The sequence below is a fragment of the Mustela nigripes genome, chromosome 2 (assembly GCF_022355385.1).
Source record: "Mustela nigripes isolate SB6536 chromosome 2, MUSNIG.SB6536, whole genome shotgun sequence".
Classification (NCBI taxonomy): Eukaryota; Metazoa; Chordata; class Mammalia; order Carnivora; family Mustelidae; genus Mustela; species Mustela nigripes.
Window position 1 is genome coordinate 7,037,964 of NC_081558.1, and position 23,058 is coordinate 7,061,021.

At 40.4% G+C, this 23,058-nt stretch overlaps 1 protein-coding gene and 1 long non-coding RNA gene across 2 annotated transcripts in view; both read left to right on the top strand.

The window, feature by feature from the left end:
• The window catches only part of LOC132010924 (zinc finger protein 177-like), a 29,241-nt gene extending 20,923 nt beyond the window's left edge, over nt 1-8,318 (top strand). The window contains exons 6-10 of the mRNA XM_059388918.1: nt 3,627-3,712; nt 4,329-4,455; nt 4,905-4,997; nt 5,495-5,577; nt 6,101-8,318. Of these exons, the coding sequence (XP_059244901.1) occupies nt 3,680-3,712; nt 4,329-4,455; nt 4,905-4,997; nt 5,495-5,577; nt 6,101-7,207 (1,443 nt within the window). The 5' untranslated portion in view covers nt 3,627-3,679 and the 3' untranslated portion in view covers nt 7,208-8,318. The remainder of the gene's footprint in view (nt 1-3,626; nt 3,713-4,328; nt 4,456-4,904; nt 4,998-5,494; nt 5,578-6,100) is intronic.
• A 6,160-nt stretch (nt 8,319-14,478) lies between these two features.
• On the top strand, nt 14,479-20,882 carry LOC132010946 (uncharacterized). Its single transcript, XR_009402310.1, has 3 exons — nt 14,479-14,654; nt 14,809-14,893; nt 19,366-20,882. It is a non-coding gene; the product is annotated as an uncharacterized LOC132010946 (long non-coding RNA).
• Nucleotides 20,883-23,058: the final 2,176 nt, after the last annotated feature.

Here is a 23,058-nt window from a genome sequence, read left to right on the forward strand (position 1 = left end):
TATCAATATTTTCTACTGTCTTGCATTGTGCTTTTTACTTTACCTGCTTTTTTTTGTTTCTTTTCTCTGCTTATATATATTTTCCTTATTTTTGGAATAATTGAGAGTTTGGGGGGTTTTTGTTCCATTTTTTTCTTCTAGACTGTGAGTTAAACCTGTGAGTCCATTCACTTAGTGGTCATCCTAGTATCTTTATCAGGCACACTTAAAGTCAAAAGCTAATCAACATCTCTATTCTGTTCTGCAAGAATACAAGTAGCGTAAAACTGCAGTCATCTCCCTCCAAATTTAAGTGGTTTTTTATTCAGTATTAGGATTCTAGCTTGCTTTTCCTTCTCACAAATTAGACTACTATTACCATTTTATATGATCAAGGTTCATTTACTTTACATGTTGCGTCCCCCAATAATGGGTCCATGGTCAAAGGAGCGAGACTAATACAGAGTGAAGGTCAAGCAAAGCTTTATTTCACGCCAAGCATCAAGAATCAAACCTACCACCAAACAGACCATCGGGGCCACCCCTTACAGAGAGGATGACCCCTCTCTGCCTTACAGACTAGCTTTTAAGGGCAAAGGCCATGTGGTTGGGCCTGGCCACGCACAGGTGGCCAATGAAATTGTAATACACAGAGAAAGCTGCACAGTCATGCTAGGTCACACATAAGTGACCAATTGAATTACAATTTGCCCTATAGTAGACATTTGAACTAGCCTTTTACCTTGGTCAGAATTGACGCTTAAAAGGCGCCCAGAGGGCAGGGCCCACACTCCTTGGTAGCTAGGGAGACAGTATGTGTGCTCTACTGATTGGATGTCTCCACCTGACCCAACACATCCCTGCCTTTGGGCTGTTATCTCCATCTGACCTGACCCACCCTTGAATTTGGGCTTCATTCATTACCTGGGACTGGTTTCCCGGACTTGCTTTTAAGTAAGTTCCCCTGGGGGGGGCAGGGTCAATTTAAGTTTTACTGCATAAAAAACAAAATGGCTGTTCAACTGAGGTGGAGCCACTCTGGCTAAATAGGCCCTTACATACACATTTGATTATTGTTCACTCTACTTTTTTAACATTTCTGTTGCACAAACTTGTAATTTATTTTAGTGATCCTTTGATGGGTAAACTCTCTCAAGTTTTTACTTAAAAATGTCTTTATTTTATCCTTTTAAATTTTTAAGCTTTTCATAGGGAAATTTCAAGCACACGTAAGAATAGAACAGTATAGTGAATCCTTATGTTGTCAACACTCAGCTTGGACATTTATCAATATTTTACCAATTTTGGATCATCATAGCCTGACTGTTTAATACACTATCCACATATGGCCATTTAAATTTAAATTTAAATTCTTTTTTTTTTTTTAATTTGACAGACAGAGATCACAAGTAGGAGAGATGCAGGCAGAGAGAGAGAGGAGGAAGCAGGTTCCCTGCTGAAGCAGAGAGCCCGATGTGGGACTCGATCCCAGGATCCCGGGATCATGACCTGAGCTGAAAGCAGAGGCTTTAACCCACTGAGCCACCCAGGCGCCCCTAAATTTAAATTCTAACACTGGCTTCATTTCAAGCGCTCAACAGCCTTATGTGAGTGGTGGCTCCTGTACTATTGAGGTAATAGTGCTGGGATAGTGCTAGTAGCCTGTCCACCTGTTTCTTTTTTTTTTTTTTTCCTGGAGGGTTTTTTAAAATAACACATTGTAGATATCACGTCCTTTCATCAGTAAATACTTAAGTATGAATCTGTAGCTGGTACATACCACCATAGCATTTTCTCACCTGGCAGACTCCAGAGTTCCCTGATTGTCTCCAGAATATCTTTTTACAGTTGGTTTGCTCAAGTCAGGATCCTATCAGAGCTCCCACATTGTTTTTTGAGGTATAGATCTCTTTTAAGTACCTGTTTCATCTCCCTTTTTCCTTTTTTTGTTAATCAACTAATTGGAGATACTAAGTCATTTGTCTTTAAAGTGTTCTGCATTGTAGGTTTGGCTGATTGCTGCATCTTGGTGTTTAACTTGTTTATCTCTGTATTTCCTGTTGAAAGTCTTTAGTCTAGAAGCTTGGCTAGATTTAGGCTTAACAGGAAGTTTTTAGCATTATCACAGTACTGAGCCATTCAGGTGTCCCTTCATGATGTCATTTTAACAGATCCCTCAGTCCTTCCTCTTTCCTCTTTTTATAAACTGCTAATGTGAAAAGATTTGTCAGGGGTTTTTTTGGCAAAAATACTTCACAGATGGTACTGTTCTTTCTTACATCATATCAGAACTTCTGTGATCAGATACCTTCATATCTTGAAAGATGAAAGGCCAAGGAATAGGTCCAGATCAAAGAAGAGTAAAGAACCATGGTTTGAGGGCATGGTCCTGTATGGGAAATTTACAAAGTGATTGCTATAAAGGACATTATTGGGCCAGTTAGTGAAATGCTGCATATGGAGTGTTAAATCCATATTAAATAATCCTGATTTTGCTCATTGTGGTTACATTAGAGAATATCCAAGTTCCGGCGTCACTCTGAAGTACAGAGGAGAAAAGGGTCATGACGTCTGCTGTTTTCCCTCGAACAGACTTTTCTTAACATTCTTGCTGAAACAGAGAGGGAACACAGGGGTAGAGAGAGAAAGCAAACTTTAATGGTGAAGAGTCTGTGGAAGTTCATGTTCACACTATTATTTTCTTTCAGTTTGAAAGTTTTTTCAGAATTAAAAGTCAGAAATAAACATCCCCATTTACTTCTCACCTAATAACTTAGTAGCTGTTGGTGGTCATTGCCATGGTCCATTAATGTACTAGTGCTTTAGAATGGTGACTTTCTGACTCTAGCGTTTTCTTTATGATAAACGAAGCTTCTTATAAAGCTTGTACAATTCTTCTGTAAAGAACTTCACCTCATTACAGCAGTTTGGAAATCATAAAAATATTTTCCACAAAAGAGAGAGGTATATATGCTTGATTCTTTCCTTTCGGAATTTTCAGAATTATGAGTTGATAGCCTGGCCCCCTCCAACACTGACCAGTAGGGTTGGTTTTTTTTTTTTTAATATCATTATGAACTCATTATTTTGTTTTAGATTTGATGATTTCAACATATTGCAGTCATTTTGTAAACTGTTCCATCTTAAGCCAAGGAGAGCTGCTTTTTTTTTTTTTAATTTCCTCCTTTGTCTTTTTGATACAACCCCGTTAGCCTTTGTTGGGTTTCTTGGTTTCTGCTATATGATGTTTCAGACTCACCTTGAACATTTCCTGTTCTACACTGGACTCAGCTGTTTCTCAAATGAGCCCCCTTGTTTCTTTCCTGGGCAAATGACATTTAGAGGCATGGTGGTTTTAGAAAGGCACATTGCTTCTCACAGTGCCTTTGGACTCTAGACATTTTTAGTAGTTCAGTCTAGAAAAAAAGTGTAAAAGCTAAAAATAAATCCTATATTCCTGATTCCTACTTGTTCTAGGATAGGAAAGTAAAATCCTAACAGGGAAGTGTACTCTGTGTGTGTGTGTGTGTGTGTGTGTGTGTGTGTGTGTGTCTGTGTTCCTTCTGAAGCTAGTATGTGGAAGCTTCTAGGGTGTAAGTGTTGAATATCTGTCCAACCCAGACTCTGGTGGCTTCTTTCTTCTCTAGGTCTGCTTGCTTAGTACCCTGTCTGGTAAGGAGGGAGACACACAGGAGGAAGAATGGCTGCAGGATTTCTGACAACCAGGTCACAGGTATACAGGAAATTATTCTCTTTCCAAAAAACATTGCTGTTCCCAAAGGAGACATCTCTTGCCCCTGACCTACAATTTCAACTGAGCTGGCCTCAGTCTTCCCCACTTCTCTGGGCCTCTCAATGAGATAAAGAATGCAGTAGGAAAGACTGCTATTGCTACATCATTTGTTAATTTTTTTTTTCCAAGATCTTCCTCTAAGTTGAGTATTGGTTCCATATTCTGCTGGGTGCTGTGCAGGACAAGAGAGATTTTTCACTAGGAAAATCATTCATTTTCCAAGTATTTTTCTCATCCTGCCGTACAGTCAATCTGTACTCAATCTTGGCTAAGACTGGGTAAGACTAGTAGTGGGAAGAGCAGGTCAACTATATATTAGACAGGATGCTTAAAGCATGAGTCTAGATGAGATGATCCAGGCAGGGAGAGCGAAAGAGGAGAGTTCTAAGAACTGAGCCTTGAGTCTCAGTTAATGAGATACTGGGAGGCCTCTGAAGCACCTGCAGGCCTGCTGTGTGCTAGTCTCTTTCCCCAGTGCTGGCAGCCTCTCCACCATTCTTTTCCTATGTTGTTAGAGATGAGCCTTGCCTGAGCCACAATGCATGTGATGTTTCAGGATTCAGTGACCTTTGAGGAGGTGGCAGTGGACTTCTCCCAAGAGGAGTGGGCGCTGTTGGACCCTGCTCAGAAAACCCTGTACAGAGACGTGATGCTGGAGAACTACAGGAACCTGGCCTCCGTGGGTAAGACTGGCCTCATTCCTTCATTCTCTCATTTCTTCATGCAGCAAATGGTCCTTCCTCACATACCATGTTCTAGGATATGTGAAAAGAATGACAATACATGGTAAAGACAAAAAGAATAGCTTCTGCCCTTATGGGGCAGTCTCATGGCTTTCCATAAAAACACACTGATTTCATTTTCATTATTATTGTAAAATTTAGGTGATTTGCAGTATGTCTCTGCTCTTAGACTTGGATTTCGAGGGTTAGTTCCCTGTGGATAGGGCATATGTAGGTGTCTGTTTTGTGGACCTTGTAAAAGAGCTCAGATCTGATTCTTTGGTCACTCCTGAAGTTTTACTTGTCTATCTTCAGAATCCCTTAATATCAAAGTATTGGAATCAGTTTTGTGGACAGATTTCTTGTGTCCTTCACAGTTCCCCACCTCATGTGTCTTTCTCCGTGAGCAGGATACCCTCTCTGCAAACACAGTCTGATCACGGAGGTGGAGCAGGAAGTGCTGGGGACAGAGGAGGGGGCAATTCTCCAAGGGGCCTTTACAGGTGAGCCCCAAGCAGAAAGGAGTCATTATGTGGAGGAGACTTGGTGGGGGATGGTCCATTTGGGCCTGTCAGTTTGTGGAAGAACCAGGCCATTATGTGAGCTTTCCGTCTTTCACCATCTTGCCTTTCATTCACGTTTTCATGTGGTCTCAGAGAAAAAGCTGTTTTAATTCCTCTTTAAATTTGACATTTCCTTGAATACTTTTTGTTCCATTTTCCCTTCTTTGCTTTCCAGATAATACACTCTCCTATTATTCCAAACCTCCAGAATCCTTTCTAAATGAAATACTTCCCATTTCCATTGCTTATTCTTATCATTAGCATCTTTTCCCAGAGCCAACTTCCTAGAACAGGTCCTCTGGTCACAGGTTATATCTTCTCTTTCACATTTCCTTTCCATATTTAGTGTTCCTGAAAACAATTCATAGGGTGCCCACCTCCTTTTTTCTGTTATCCTTACTTTTTATCCCAATAGTTTCAAAATTTTTCAATTTCAGATTGGGATATTCAACTGAAATCAAAAGATGGGATTCCTCTGAAGAATGCTTCTGGGGGAAAAACTTGCAATAGCATAAAAATGGTAAGATTCACCAGGAATGATTTCTGATTATTTTTAAAGTAGGAGGAGTCTTTGATGCTATTGAGTTAAAGCACCAGCTTCCAAATGAGGCAAGACAGTGAGGCAGGTAGCATTCACTCACCAGAAAGCTGTCTCAGAAACATCTTCCTGAATCTCATAAAATTAGAGAAATCTCTAAACCAAGCTCAATATTTGCTGCCTCACAGAGAATACCAAAAAGTAAACATTTATTTAAATGTTTGTAAGTATTTAATACATGGTTAATTCATTCTTCACTCATTATTGGCAAAATTCTGTATATAGAATGCCCTTTGTTAAGAATGATGGAGTCCTGGGTTAGAGCATTCAGTTGATTCAACTTGAACTAATAGGGGGAAAAAAATCACATACATGCACTGAAAATAGTAAAAATGTCAGTCATAATCATGTACTTCCTATATATGGCAGAATCCACACAGAAGAGAATTCCCATGAGTGTAAAGAAAGTGAGAAAGTCTTTAGTTACCACTTACTTGTTCTGCAGGTACCAACTCAACCTGGCAAGAAACCCTTGGAATTTGATCATTGTGGAAAATTCTTCAGAAAGAACTATCACTTTATATGTACAAGATATTGTGAGGGAGAGAAATGCTTCAATTATAAAGAATATGGGAAGGACCTTGGCCACCCCTCAACTCTTAGCAGTCATGTAAGTACTCACAGTGGAGAGAAAACTTGTGAGTTTAATAATTGCGGCAAAGCTTTCCATCAAGAGGCATCCCTTAGGAAATGCTTAAGGACTCTCACAAGAGAGAAATCTCATCCGTGTAATCAGTGTCTTAGGTCCTTCAGCTTACACTCTTCCTTTTCAGTACATGTGCAAATACCTACTGGAGAGGAATTCTGTGAATGCCATGATCATGGAGAACGAGCCTCCCTTGGTGTCCACAAAACAATGTGTACCATGGAGGAAAGCTCAGAATGTAAGGAGCACGGAAAAGCGTTCACCAGCTCCTCGTCCCTTCAGAAATGTGTGAGACCTCGTGCCAGAGAGAAGCCTTATGAATGTGGTGACTGTGGGAAAGCCTTCATTTTTCAGTCTTCCCTTAAAAAGCATGTGAGATCTCACACAGGAGAGAAACCGTATGAGTGTAATCACTGCGGAAAATCCTTCAGCCAGAGCTCTCATCTTAATGTGCACAAAAGGACTCACACTGGAGAGAAACCCTATGACTGTAAGGAATGTGGCAAGGCTTTCACTGTTCCTTCATCCCTTCAGAAGCATATGAGAACCCACACTGGAGAGAAACCCTACGAATGCAGTGACTGTGGGAAAGCCTTCATTGATCAGTCATCCCTTAAGAAACACACTCGGTCTCACACTGGAGAGAAACCTTACGAGTGTAGTCAGTGTGGAAAATCCTTCAGTACAGGCTCTTACCTCATCGTGCACAAGAGAACTCATACTGGAGAGAAAACCTATGAGTGTAAAGAATGTGGGAAGGCCTTTAGGAATTCCTCGTGCCTAAGGGTACATGTGAGAACTCACACAGGAGAGAAGCCCTATCAATGCATTCAGTGTGGAAAGGCATTCAGCACCAGCACTAACCTTATAATGCACAAGCGAATACATACTGGGCAGAAAGTATGAGTGAAATGACTACAGGAAAGCCTTTGTTGGGCCTTTACCCCTCATTCCTCATTTTAGAACTCACACAAGAGAGCAGCCCTGCTGTGACCAATGTAGAAAGTCCAGGCACAACTCTTGACTTACACTGTACTGAGAACAATCTTACGAATGTTATCGTTCTGTGATTGTCTTTATCAGTGAGTGTCTCATCCTGAAAGTGTGACAGCTTGTTAACTGATGAGAATTAAAGGTTATATGGCACTCTAAATGCTCCCTAGTCTATACCACAAAATTTTGATAAATAATGTTTTCACCATAATTTAGTACTAAATGTGGTCCAATCCTCATCAAGATGTCTTGGACCTGTAGGTTATTTAGAAATGGATTTTCAATGTGCAGACTCTGCATATTTTAGTTATTTTTGGTAGATTTCTAATTTAATTGGATTATACACAGATGCATGGTCTTTATGATGTAGATTCTGTATGACATTATTTAAAACAAAATTATTGGAGACTTGCTGTGTGGCCCAATGTGTCAGATACAGCGAGTATCCCCAGATCCATTCCTCCTTCCCTTTCCTAAAGTAACAAAACTATAGTTATATTCAAGTTGACAGTGTGAACAATTTTTTAAGGAACTCTCTCAACTTACTTTGCTGCTTTGAGCCCCCATAAGCTCTTGGTTCTGGTCAGTGAGAAATAGAGGTCACTACTCGTGGGTTCTAAAGAAGCTGTGGCAATGGGAGTATCTCAGTTGGCATATTCTCTTCAACATTTGCCCTGTGTCTCATCTCTTTTTCTTTCCTAGAAAATAGACCAAGAGGATGATAGTCAGAGGCTACTGATTATACCACAGGGATATACAGTATCATTTGGCTGTACCAACCTCGGGTTGCTTATTTCTGGGCTTCATCTAACACAAGAAAAATAAACTAACTGATGTAAACCACTCTGGAGGGAGCTTCTGTTTCAAGGGATTTCAGTTAACTGAGAATATCTCCTATGTGGTCAAGTCTTAGGAATCTTTTAAATATGGTTGGAAGCAATGTCTATTCTGTAATTATTCAGTATGATCAGTGTGTCTGATGTATGAATCTTTTGTTTTTAAAATTTTTATTATTACAAACCTCTCCTCATTTGTCCTTTATTGAGAGACGTATGTTAAATGTGTCACTATTACTGGGGGTAGTCAGATTGTGTTTTGTTTTTTTTTTAATTCTGTCTTACTTTTAGACACTATAGCTAGATGCATACAAATGTGGTCATTTTATATATCTTTAAGATTTTATTGTTACTTATTTATTAGAGAGCACGCACAGGAGGGTGAGGGGCAGGGGGAAAAGCAGGGCCTCTGCTGAGCTGGGAGCCCAATGTGGGGCTCAATCCTGGAATCATGACCTGAATCTAAGGCAGATGCTTAACAGACTGAGCCACCCAGGTGCCCTTCATTTTATATTTCTGATAAATTGTCCTTTCATTCTTTTTTTTTTTAAGGTTTATTTGTTTATTAGAGAGAGAGAAAGCATGAACAGTGGGGAGAGGGGGAAGCAGACTCTCCACTGAGCAGGGAACCTGATGTGGGGCTCAATCCCAGAACCCCAGGATCCCAGGATCCCACTGGTATCATGACCTAAGCCGAAGGCAGACACTTAACCAACTGAGCCAAGCAGGGATCCCAGGATCCCATTGGTATCATGACCTAAGCCGAAGGCAGACACTTAACCAACTGAGCCAAGCAGGGACCCTTGTCCTTTCATTCTTATATTCTCCCCACTTTGCTCCCCTAATAATGTTTTAATTCACTTGGTATAAATGCAAACAATTGACTTTGCTGATAACATTTTCTCTTACCAGTATGTGAGGACAACCAGAAACGACTTACCTCTCCTCAGCACTGTGGGGGGGATCTCCTCAGCCACTACATCTCCGGTGGGGGCCAAAGAGATCAGGAGGTCCTCAGCAGCCATCACATATGTCCCTGTTATTCCTCACTTTGCTTCTGTTGTGATTTGTTCCCCTGCCTACCTGGTGGGAGATGAGATCCATGTTTCATGAAAAAGGGAAAAGGGTAAGAACATTTTTCCCTGCTCCCCTTAAAAAATCTCGGGAGGTTTCTCAACTCAAACCCGTTTGTAAATCTCCTGGTCAATGTATGTGGGCTTTCGAGTGCCACTGCCTATCAACATGTAAGAGCATCTTCTTGAAAACCGAATGTTATAAAATTGGGATTCCCCCATATTGCTCTCTTGGAGAGAGATTCCAGTCCCTCTGAGGTTGAAAGGCACAGTCTAGAAAGGGAGGTCACTGCGCATAGCAAAGGTCCACTCAATACCATCAGGAGCTTATAGGTAAATACGTAAAGAAAAAAAAAAAAATAGGGAAAGGTGAGAGACCAGAAGAAAAAAGGTATAGCAGCAGGGGCTCTATATGACTACAAGTAATCCCTCCCTTCCCAAAGAACAGGAACTTTAAGTCTTCTGTACCAAGCAACTGTCAGGTCTATAAACATAATGTTAGTCTTCAATTGCTTACTCATTTAAAAATGATAACAAAAAATAAACCCATAGATACAGGGGAGAAAACAAAAGGTAAAGTAAATTATGTACATTTCCAACATTTAATATAGATATGTATATATGTAAATTATAAATATACACTACACACAACTAAACTAAACAAAGATCCATAATTTGAATCAATTGAAAACTCAGTTATATATTAAGGTTTATATGTTAAAAACTTACAGGGGCGCCTGGGTGGCTCAGTGGGTTAAGCCGCTGCCTTCGGCTCAGGTCATGATCTCAGGGTCCTGAGATCGAGTCCCGCATCGGGCTCTTTGCTCAGCAGGGAGCCTGCTTCCCCCCTCTCTCTCTGCCTGCCTCTCCATCTACTTGTGATTTCTCTCTGTCAAATAAATATATGTTAAAAACTTATATAAGTTTTATATATAACTATATATGCAACAAATAAACAACAAAATTTATATATTAAAGAATTTACATATTACAAAGATAAAAGGGTCACCAAGGCTTTTGCACCTCCACAATTTAAGTTCTAAATTAAATATAACATTGCTAAAATACACTAATTGACAGGGCTTCATAAATTGTTATCAATACTAGGGCTCAAATTATAGCTATACTTGGGGACCCCATTAAATTTAAACATTTCTCCTATAATCAAAAAAATAATTAAAATAGAAGAAAATAGGTGTACCCCACTGTAATTGTAGTAATGTCTAAATTTCCCATAAGTATTGTAACCATCACCCTAAATTATCCCATCTTAATCATCAAGGCCCTGACAACCATGAAAAGTAAATTTAAATTAAGGTCTTTGGCTTTATTCCTTGATAAAATGATTCTGTGGATACTTGGTTAAAAAAATTAATATGGCTCAGTAGGTGTAAAAACTGGCTTTCAGGATTTAAAACTTATTATATGGGGTGGATGGGTGGCTCAGTTGGCTAAGCGAGTGCCTTCAGCTCGGGTCATGATCCTGGGGTACTGGGATCCAGTCCCACATTGGGCTCCCAGATTGGCGGGGAGTCTGCTTCCTCCTGACCTTCTCCCCTCTCATGATCTCTCTCTCAAATAAAATCTTTAAAAAAATAAAACTTATTATATAAGCATAATAAAGAGGTACTTATCTCTACTGCTTCTCCACTTAATAATTCAATTTTGCCTATCTCAAAAATTTAGGATAAATAACTATATCTTATCTTTTGGTATTAACCAAGTAAAGAGTAGTCGAGAGTTCCTGGACTATGCAAATGGAACTGCCAGCCATATGTGACAAAGCACTGGAATGTTACTGCTTTCCATCTCTTACTTTATTAAAAAAAAAAAACTGGACGAAAGATCAACCAAAGACAAAACTGCAAAATTCCCAGACGAAAGCATAGGAGGAAAGCTTCTTGACATTGAATTTGGCAATGGTCTCTTAGATGCGATACCAAAAACACTTGCAATCAAAGAAAAAAATAGATAAATTGTAGTTTATCAAAATTAAGATCTTTTGTACTTAAGAGGTCCATCATCAACATTTAAATACTTTTGTACTCCAAAGAACACATCAAGAAAGTGAACGACAACCCATGGAGTGGTAGAAAATATTTGCAATTCATATATGCAAAAAGAAACTTCCATGCAGAATATATAAATAACTCTTACTAAACAATGACAAATAATTCAATTTTAAAATAGACAAGAGATTTGAAGAGACATTTCTCCAAGGACATAACAAATAGCAACAAATACATGAAAAGTTACCACTAGTCATCAACATCACTGGTAGAAAAATGACCCAAATCACAAGGAGATACCACTTCTTACCATTTAGAATAGCTAATAAAAAAAAAAAAATTAACAAATGACATTGGGAAATAGCTCATATACTGATGGGTAAAGTATAAAATGGTGTAGCCACTTTGGAAAACAGTCTGATAGTACTTCAAAAGGTCAAATATATAATTACTATTTGACCCAGCAATTCCAGTCCTAGGTAGATACCTATTAATTAATTAATTAATTATTAATTAATTTCGTGTGTCAGCTAGACTGTGTCATGAAATACCTAGATATCTCATTAATGTCATTTTTGGCAGTGCCTGTTGGCATATTCCAGGAGTTTCACATTTAAATAAATAGACTAAGCATAGCATATCACCCTCCCCAACATGGACAGATATCATCCAATGCGATTTAGAACCTGAATGGACGAAAAAGCAGAGGACGACTGTGTTCTCTTTTTCTCTGATTGTTGAACTGGGATAGTGATCTTCTGCTCTTGGTATTCCTCTTCTTGGGCTTTGAGACAGGGACTGAAATCTACATTGTGGGCAGTCTGGCTCCGGAGTGTTTGAAAGGTACCACCTACTTTCATAGTTCTCGTAGATTGAGAGATTTCTCAGCTTTCATAGTTATGTAAGTAGTTCCTTATATAAAAAGTCATGTTGTATATGTATAAGTACGTATAAAGTATGTTGTGTCCATTGTATGTGTGTATATATAATAGATCCTTCTGAACTCACCATAAATTTCAGGGCTATATGTTCTATTTCTCTGGGGAATTCTAATACAATACCCAGGATAAATTAAAATATATCTGCAGACACACAAAAATATGTGAATGTTCAGAGCAGCAGTACTCATAATACCCACAAAGTGTAAACAACCTAAATGTGCATCAATTGATAAATATATTAATAACATGTAGTATATCCATACAAAGGAATATCATTCAGCAATTAAAAATGATGCATACTACAACACATATGAACCTTGAAAACATGCTAAGTGAAAAGAAGCTATCAGCAAAGGATTTTATGATTTCATTTACATGAAATGTCCAGAAAAGGCAAATCTTTAGAGTGAGAAAATACATTCATGGTTACCTACTCACTAAGAGAGGAAGAAAATGGGATGATAGCCAAAGGAATGATTCTTTTGGAGTGACAAAAAAGTTCTAAAATTGTGCTAGTTGCACAACTCTGGAATTTAATTTAAAAAAAAAACCATTGAATGTTTAAGTTTCAAATGCACAAATTGTAGGTTATGTGAATTATAGGTCAATAAAGCTATTAAAAAAAAAATCATGGCATAGCTGTATCATTAAAAGCATTAAAAAAAGTCTTATCTCTGAAGCACCTAGAGCAGTAAGTTGCAAGATATATTAGCAGCTCTTACTGGTAAGTGGTACCACAACTGGCCATGTTTTCTGTAGGAAATAAAATAACCAGATCCACTACCCCACACCACATGGTGAAATCAATTCCACGAGGATTAAAAATTCAAATGTCTTTAATAGGGGCACCTGGGAAGCTCAGTCGGTTAAGCGGCTTCCTTCAGCTCCCATGATACCAGTGTCCTGGGATTGAGCCCAGCAGGGGGTCCCTGCTCAACTTGGAACCTGCTTCTCCCTCACCCTCCGTCCTTCTCCCTGTTCCTTCTCTCCCTCTCTCGCTCACTCAAATAAATAAGTCTTTAAAAAAAATGTCTTTAATAAATGTGAGAGGGGCGCCTGGGTGGCTCAGTGGGTTAAAGCCTCTGCCTTCGGCTCAGGTCATGATCCCAGGGTCCTGATCGAGCCCCGCATCGGGCTCTTTGCTCAGCAGGGAGCCTGCTTCCTCCCCTCTCTCTCTGCCTACCTCTCTGCCTACTTGTAATCTCTGTCTGTCAAATAAAATAAATAAAATCTTTAAAAAAAAATAAAAAATGTGAGAAACAAATTCAGTATATAGTTTGGACATTTAAAGGCAAGAAACAAATTATTTGGGGGCCTCTGGGAAGCTCAGTCGGTTAGACAGCTGCCTTCAGCTCCTGTCCTGGTCTCAGGGTCCTGCGATTGAGCCCCATCTCAGGCTCCCTGCTCACTGCGGAGTCTGCTTCTCCCCACTCATTCTCTCTCTCTCTCTCTCAAATCTTAAAATATTTTTTAAAAAATAGATTATTTGGCTACATACATTTAGTATTCTGTACAGCAACACATGAAACAACCTAGCAAAATAGTTATAGATGTATAAGACATTTGATAATGCACATGAACAACTCAATAAAATGTCATTAAGATCAGGGCTTAAACATCTTTATTAACTCCGTAAAGGTCATCCACTGAAAATCACAGCAACCACAGAGAACATGATTACTGGAGAAACTTCAGATATATTCCTGAGAAGTGAAGAATGTCTGGTATCAATTGTATTTAAAAATAAATAGATAAAAAGAATTATTATGGCGGGGGGGGGGAACAGATTTGCAGAAAATGCCATTACATTGAAAATCTAAAGGAATGACTTACTGGAGTTTAGCATGGTGCTCAAAGACCTAAAGAAGGGACTGACTGGAGGAGCTAGACCACTTTAAGGATTGGCAAGAACGTTAGATAGGGGAGAATCCTTGTAAAGTGTCCAGGGACAATGGGAGGGGAAGCAGTTCTCCCGAGCTTATTGTGGGGTCGACGCCCCGCACACTCGCCCTTCCAGCTTAAATATTAAGCAGTGCAGACAGGCACTGGGTCTATTCGGCCCTGCAGCCCCGCCCATGGTGCGGGTCCTAACTTCCGCCTAGTCTCTGGATCCCATTCTGTCCCCGCCCCGGGGCCTCGCCCAGCCCTGCCCCCCCACACCCAGGCTGGAGGAAACCAGCGCTCTCCCGCCTGAGGTGGTCGGACGAGGCTGATGGCCGCCCGCGGGGGCCCGCCCCTTCCGACCTCAGGCGGGAAGCGGAAGTGAGATCACGCAGGCGCCGGGGTCTTTTCCGCCGCTGGTCTGGTTTCGCTTTGGCTGTGAGTGCGCGCCTGCCAGCGTCTGGAGGCTAACATGAGGGAGAGGGAAGGGCCTGGGGGACTGGAAGGTGGCATTTAAAGGACAAGTGTCTCGGGCCTCCCAGGTGCCTGCTTAAAGAGACCTGGCCCGTGGAAAGCCTGGCGGGCTCAGTGAGTGGAGCGAGCCACTCGATCTTGGGGTGGTGAGTTCAGGCCTTACCTTGGGTGTAGGGATGACAAACAAGAGGGCCTCGGGAGTAGCTTCTCAGGAAATAGAAGGGTGCTTCTGGGGGGTCGGTTCATACACTGCTTCCCTCTTCAGGAGCCTGCGAAGCAACTTTTGTTACTTTTCTGCAGGGGGAAAAGAGCTTCATCCGCTGAGTTGGTAGATTCTGGCGGTGTCCTCGCGTCCTCACGGACCACGCGGTTCCGGCGCACTCAGGTGAGCACTGTGGGGGGAGCTGGTTCCCACGGGCCTGTTTTCCTCTTGGATGCAAAGGAATGTTTTATCTGACGGTTTGACTTTATTTTTTGCGCGTTCTTCGCTTCTGACCCATTACGTTAACGTAGAAGTTAATATACTTTCTTTTTTTTTTTTTTTAGATTTTATTTATTTGATAGAGATCACTAGTAGGCAGAGAGGCAGGCAGGCGGGGGGAGGGGGAAGCTTCTCGGCCTACTTGCGATCTCTCTCTCAAAGAAATCATCTTTTTTTAGAAAGTTAGGCATAAAATATAGACAGTTAAAAAACAAACATAAAGGAAGTCTGTGGCAAAATGAAGAAACATAAAGGCAAATTAAATAGAAAACGGAACAGATACAAAATATGAAATGGTTGTCTGAAAAGACACACAAAATGCACACATGTTGAGCAAAGTGTGGCATGGACTTGCCCCTCTGTCAAGGCAAGGGGAAGCACACATCTGTTTGATCGGAGGTTCCAACCAACACCTGTGGGAGCTTCAGCACTTGAACCTGTTCTGAGTTATTTTGTAAAAACTTTGGCATTCCTTTTCTAATCTTTTTAGGTTAAATATGGAAGAGCTAATGATTCTCTTTTTCTCCATTGTCTTGCCCAGAAACCAACAGAATCTATGTGGGGTGTGTATATAGGACACCCTTTTTTTCCCCCCATCTGTTTATTTTCCCATGTCACTTATGAATTGATAAGTCAGTTATTACTTTATTGTCTATCTTCTACGCTAGGAATGTTGGATCTTTTATGTCTGGGACATTTTCCGTATATGTAACTGTTCTCATGAGTATCTGCCACAGACATAACTTACTATTTACTGAACAGAAGAAAGGAATAAATCCTCAGTAAGAATTGAAATGAACAAGCTTCAAGCTTCCCATCCAAGGAGGCAAGCTCAGTGATATTGACAGAAATGAGTTTTTTTTTTCCTTTATATACTCAGCCACAGCCTTGACCAGTGCTGTCCAGTAAAAGTATGTGTAGACCATGAACATAATTATTTTCAGTATCTACAATGAACAAAAATGAAAAAGCTAGTATTATTTTGAAGAATATTTTACTTCTTTATTATATAAAGTAGTTACTGCAGTATGCAGTCAGTACCAAAAATTTAGATGCTTTGCATTATTTTCTTCAAAGTTAAAAATTCATTGGACACTAAATTTTAACAGATATGTTTTATTTGTGTTTAGATCATTACAGTTGAATGAATAGATTCACACTTAAAATCTTTTTTAAGGGTTTAAGGGACACCTGGGTGGCTCAGTGGGTTAAGGCCTCTGCCTGCGGCTCAGGTCATGATCTCAGGGTCCTGGGATTGAGCCCTGTATCAGGCTCTCTGCTTTGCAGAGAGCCTGCTTCCTCCTCTCTCTCTGCCTGCCTCTCTGACTACGTGTGTCTGCTCTCTCTCTGTCTGTCAAATAAATGAAAAATATCTTTAAAAAAAAATTTTTTTAAGAAAAGGTGGGGAAGGATGCTTGACTGGCTCAGCGGGTAGAGCATGCGATTCTTGATCTCAGGGTTGTGAGTTTGAGCCCCATGTTGGGTGTAGAGATGACTTAAAAATAAAATCGTTAAAAGAAACAGATTCAGATACACAAATTTTTCCACATATGTGTGAGCTCAAAACTCTAATGAGACATCTGATATGTAACAGTCCTCAGTTATTGGCAGTTGATATTAATAATATCTTGTACACCATCCTGTTATAGTAGCTTTCATGCATGTCATCTGCACAGAAAAAGTAATTGATCCTGTTGAATTGTTACTAATCAATATTTTTGATTGATTGATTGATTGATTAATATGAACCCCACTTCAAATAACCTGATCTCCAGAGAGATGGTGAAGGCCCTATCCACTTAACAGTCTTGATCTGCTCTGAAATAATCTTGGTTCATATAGTGCAGCATTCCAGCAGATTTCACCCTCAGCTTTGCAGGATGATTGCCTAGAATATGTCCCATAATAAGTCCTTGTTGATGCCCTTTTTCAAAGACACTGCTTTAGGTTCTACCTGCACAATACAGAGTCCTGAGGTCGGAACCTGAGCCACCCAGGCGCCCCTGGACAAGAGCTTTTAGACTTGTATCAAGTTTATGTGTTAGAGGCTTCACTGAAGCCAGGAATGAAGTATATCAACCATGAGTGAGTTATCAACAGAGAGAAGAGTGTTTAGCACTGTTTTCTGAAAGGTATATGCAAAACAAACTCCAAAGCCAAAGGAGATATAAGACCAAAGAAGGCAAACAAGTATAGTTTGATGAGAAATGGTTTATGAAGGAGACTCACAGAAGTATGGCTTAGGTAGCTACAAGACAGAAAGATCTCCACAATCCTGTGACTCTAAAGATGTGTTATTATATAGCCTTAGAGGCTGGGAGTACATGCTGGGGTACCATACAAGTGAGGAATGTTTCAGAATGAATGGGTGCCACAGTCCTATCTCTCAGCTTAGGTCATGATCCTAGAGTCCTGGGATCGAGTCCCACATTGCGCTGCCTGCTCAGTGGGAAGTCTGCTTCTCCCTCTGAATCTCTCCCCTCCCATGCTCTCTCTCTTTCTCTCTCAAATAAATAAATAAAATCTTTTTAAATAAATAAATAATAAAAGCTCTTGTCCGGTTTTCTTCTTGCAGCAAACTCCTGAGAAAAGAGATACCTGTAAGCACTGATGAATTTATAAACCAAGGAATGCACACTTTGAGCCTCATCATATAAGCACCTGCCAAAATAACATGTAGTCGCCTTTATGAAATGCAGATACTGGGTTTATTTGGTATTCTCTCATTCTGATAGGCTGTACTTTGTGAGAAAATTCAACAGGGCTCAGAGTGACTCTTCCTTTAGGAAGCTGTGGAAACAGGTCTACCTATAAGGAAATATATGTATCTGGTAGATGTAGCATGTTATTTTTATTGAAGTATCAACTTTTTTCTTACCTAAGAAGAACCTGTTAAACATTCAGTCTTCATCTTTTCTGCTTCTATCCTTGTTTCAAGAAAGAACAACATGTCCTTAGAAGGAAAACCTAGGAGAAAAGAAAGAAGACTGAATACCAGAGATGACTGTAATTGCCCCATTTACCTGACTGGAATTCATTCCATTCTAGCTTGAAATTCCCGAATATCTCTGCATTCAAGTTAATCCACATGAACAGACAGGGTTGCCATACAGTGCCACAGTGATTCTCACTCAGCTGTAATCAGAGAAGGGCATCATGAGTGATACTGCCCTTGAAGAGAATCATGTTTAATTTCAGGGTCGTTTTTCTCACCAACTTCTTAACATCATTACTAAATTGTTGGGGCACCTAGGTGGCTTAGTGGGTTAAGCCTCTGCCTTCGGCCCATCAGCCTCTCTGCCCAGCAGGGAGCCTGCTTCCCCCATCTCTCTGCCTACCTGTGACCTCTCAGTCAGTCTCTCTCTCTCTCTGTTAAATAAATAAATATCTTTTTAAAAAATAAATAGTTGATTTTTTTTTTAATAAATAAATAAATAAATAGTTGACATAGCCAAACTCTTCAAATCCATTGTACTGGTTTTTGGCATGTTTAGTGTTGTAACAAATTCAAATGAACCTCACTATTTTTAACTCCTTTAACCTACATGTATTTTGAGAATTTCTTATATTTGTTATTCTCTCTTTCAAACAAAGTGCAGCGTAAAACCAAATACTCAGTAATTTGGCAGAATATTTTGGGAAAAAAACATCCAATAGGATAGAAACACTGCAAGTTTATATTGAAAGTTTATAAAGTATTTTTTTATTTCCCATACTTGGAAAAGATTGAGCTTTTCCTTAGCTAGAATATTAGCACGAGTGATAGACATTTGAGATAAGGGACATTTTCCAAAGACAAAACAATTTTTCTTGTGAGATATCCTCAGTGTGATTAATTTGGGGATATACTAAATCTACCTCGAAACTTGTCACTTCACAATTCCAACAAGTATTCATTCCCACATATATAAATGGATGTTGAGTTTTGAAAACAATTCCCTGAAACAGGGACGCCTAGGTGGCTCAGTCGGTTAAACATCAGCCTTCTACTCTGGTCATGATCCCAGAGTCCTGGGATCGAGTCCCACATTGGCATCCTTGCTCAGCGGGGAGCCTGCTTCTCCCTCTGCCTGCTGTTCACCCCACTAGTGCATGCTTGCTCTCTCTCACAAACGAAATCGTTAAAAAAAAAAAAAAAAGAAATTCCATGAAACAAAAGGAATCCCTCTAGGATTTTAAAAGATGGCCCACTGTGCTGGCAGAAGGAATCTGTCATCCCAGCTGGAAAGAAACGAACAGGGCAGGAGGTAGATAAATGCACTGGAAATGGTATGAATCCTAATCAACACTGCAATGCTATTTCTATTTTGATACAGGTAGGGTCAATTAATGACTTAGAAATCTTTGTGAAGCATCATTCATCTATTCTCCTACAGGCAAGAAGTCATGTTGAATGGGAAATCTTTGTGAGCAGTGCCAGAAAGACTTGAGTGAATGCTCATACCTTTAGACACAGGAGAACTCAGAATGGAGGGAACACTTTCGAGAGTAAGGAATATGGAAAAGGCTTCCTTTCTCTGCAGGAGAAACCCTGTAGTGGAGACAGACTTCCTGGGTTTAAACAACACAGAAAAAACCATCTGACTCCAAATATTTTGAACTGGAAAACCAACACCCAAGAGAAAACCTTCACGTGCAGTGACAGTGGGAAGGCCTTCTGTGATCAGTCTTACTTCAAAGGACAAATGACAACTCACAATGGAGAAGAAAAAACCTGTGAAAGCAAGGAAGGTGAGACCCGTTCTTCACGAGTGCATGAAGAAACTTCCACTGCTAACAGATTTATGAATGTGAGGAATGTGGTGAAAATATTCCTTGTTATGCAAACCTTTACATACACATGTGAATTGACAGGAGAGAAACCCTATAAATGTAAGGGAGTGAGAAGCCTTTGTTACATCTCCCAATTTTAAGAGATATACAAGATCTGATACTGAAGAGAGTACCGTTGTATGTAAGAATGTGGAAAGATTTCCTCATGTCTTAATCACACTGGAATAAAGTGCTACCAGTGTAAGGAATGTGGGAAAGCCTATACTGCATTCTCAAAACATACGGAACATACTACAAGCTCACACTATGGAAAAGCCTTTTATTTTTATTTATTTATTTATTTGTTCTACATACCTAGGAGAGTTAAACACCCAGACAACTTTATTTTCTGTGTTTAAAACTGTTGAAACAATAGCTTATCATTCAGCTACAGATCTGGAGCTGCCTCTTTCATGGAGAAGCCTTTTAAATGTGACAAACAGGAAAGCCTTTACTGCTTCTTCGTGTTTTATTAATCCTCTCAGAACTCACAATGGAGAGAAACTGAGGGTAGTCTGTGTGTGGGAAAGCATTTGCCAGTTTCCACTTTATCACTTACATACATACTCACACTGGAGAGAATTACTATGACTAATAAAAGTGGGAGAGCTTTTATTGTTGCCTCAAAAGTAGCACAACCTTTTAAGAATTCATACTGGAGAAAACCCTTATAAGTGTAAGGAATGTGGGAAAACCTTCATTAGTTAAAACTGTTGAAACAATAGCTTATCATTCAGTTTTCATTAGTTATTTTTCTCTTGGTAAACATAAAACATTGTACTCTGGAGAAGTACTTCGAATGTAAGGAATATAGAAAACCCTTCCAAAATTATTCATGTTTTAATCTAATTGAAGGGCGCTTGGGTGGCTCCGTGGGTTAAACCTCTGCCTTCGGCTCAGGTCATGTCAGGGTCCTGGGTTGGAGCCCTGCACTGGGCCTTCTGCTCAGCAGGGAGCCTGCTTGCCTGCCTCTCTGCCTACTTGTGATCTCTGTCTGTCAAATAAATAAAATCTTTTTTAAAAATCCCATTTGAATTCAAACTGAATTAAAACACTATGGATATAAAGAATGTGAGGGGGCGCCTCGGTGGCTCAGTTGTTTGGGTGTCTGACTCTTGGTTTTGGCTCAGGTCGTGATCTCATGAGTCTTGGGATTGAGCCTCTCATTGGGCTCTGCACTCAGCAGGGCATCTGCTTGGGGCTTCTCTCCCCAATGCCCCCACACCCCTGCTCCTGTATGCTCTCTCAAATACTTTTAAAAACAAGAATCTTATGTCTGTTGACAGGCATTAGTCTTGTGGGTGGTTGTAAGGTCTGTTTTAAACATTTATCATTGTGTCCCAACCTTTTCTGGGGGCATGATGTATCTTTGCCCTGATTGGCCTGGCCAGGCGAGTCTAGTGGTTACACCTTCCATGTTGCATCCCGCCCAAAAGTGGGCCTACATGATTCACACTTTATTGTCCTTACTATCTTCTACCCACCTGAATACTCTTACTGGATTGACTTGGTCTTACATTTCAAGCACAGTGCCTCAGGGCATCACTGTTCAAACTGCTCATGGAGTCCATCTACACTGAATCATACTGGCCAGGGTAGGGTACGCAAAACATGTCTCAATTTTGGAAAGAAGACCTTGTGCCCCTCTCGTCGGATCCTATCTCCTGGAATCTCAGGATGATGCATGGAATGAGTGGAGAAGAGGTGAGATTACACCTTGTACCAAGAGGCAGCATGAGTACATGCCCTATGAACACACCCCTGCCAACTGGGAAGGCCTTCTTTTCAAGCTGTGTATTAGGAGGGTGAGTGAGGACAATGAATGTGCTCTTCCGTTCCTATACCCAACACCACAGCCTGGCAAAACATCCTTACCATCTGGAGCTCAAGCTCCAAGGAGTCGTGGTGATGGGGTCTGGCTCTGTGCTAATCATTCAATCCATGTGCTGTGAAAACAGCCTTAGTGATACAAATTCATACAGCTCTGATGCAGAGCAGTATTGGGTTGGTTTATGTCATGTGTGGCCATCAGGGCTGCAGCTGCTTGATGACACTTTTTGAGGCTTAATGAAACCATTCTAATAATCCAAATCAAACTTCACACATGTCTTACAGCTTCAGTGGGAATTATCTGTTCACCTTTTTCTCTTGCTCTCATTCACTTTTTTACCTGGGAAGAATGCAAATCCCTGATCACTCTTCCACTGGGCCATTTGTTAGATGTGCCTTTGCAGTGTGGAATCTTGAGAGATGACATCATCTGTCCTGTTAAGATAAAGAGCCTGCTTGCTGACTGATTCAAATAAACCGTGTTCTGCAAGCTCAGCGTTCTTCTCCAGCACCTGGGCCCCTTGGAACCCCTGTGAGACGGGACAATGGAGCCAATTTACACATGCTGATGCTCATGTTACTGGCTATACCATGAGTCAGTTATTGCCCTGGTCTCTAACGTCAGTCTCAGCTCCTCTGCCAACACCTGTGAGATAGTGACAGGTTCACCTAACACCTTGGAAGAAGGGAATAATCAAATCACACATTCAAGACTTTTGAAAATGGAAAGACATTCTAATAGAGTCAAGGTTTTCTGGGAAAGGGAGAACAGTGGCGGCCAGGCTGAGTATCTGCAATGCAGTAATGAAATTTCTTCCGCAGGAGGTTTCCTCTCTGAGCAAGAGGGGAATAGTGCCCCTACTCTGCTGTTTCTTCATGAAGTTTGTGAAGTACTGTAGTTACATCAACTTGTTTTTCATTAATTTGTTAATCTTGTGCCCTTTCAATAGTCTCCTTTTACACATACTGTATATGGAGCTTATCTATTTGAAATATTTTAAAATCCTTTGCTTTCATTTGGAACATTAGCCCATAATATGTCATTACTAATAAAAATGGATTTATGTCTCGCATGTCATTTTTCCCAGTATTTATCTCCCCCTAATTCGTAAACTGCTATGTTGCCCTTATTCCATCAACCTTTATTTCCCCCTCATTTCTTTTTATATTGGACAAAATGGTAAACTCTTATCACTGGTTCCTTTTTTTTTAATATTTTATTTATTTATTTGACAGACAGAGATTAGAAGTAGGCAGAGAGGCAGCAGAGAGAGGGGAAGGGAAGCAGGCTCCCCGCTGAGCAGAGAGCCTGACTCGGGGCTGGATCCCAGGACCCTGAGATCATGACCTGAGCTGAAGGCAGAGGCTTTAACCCACCAAGCCACCCAGGCCCCCCGGTTCCTTGCTTTCAATGTAATGGCATGACA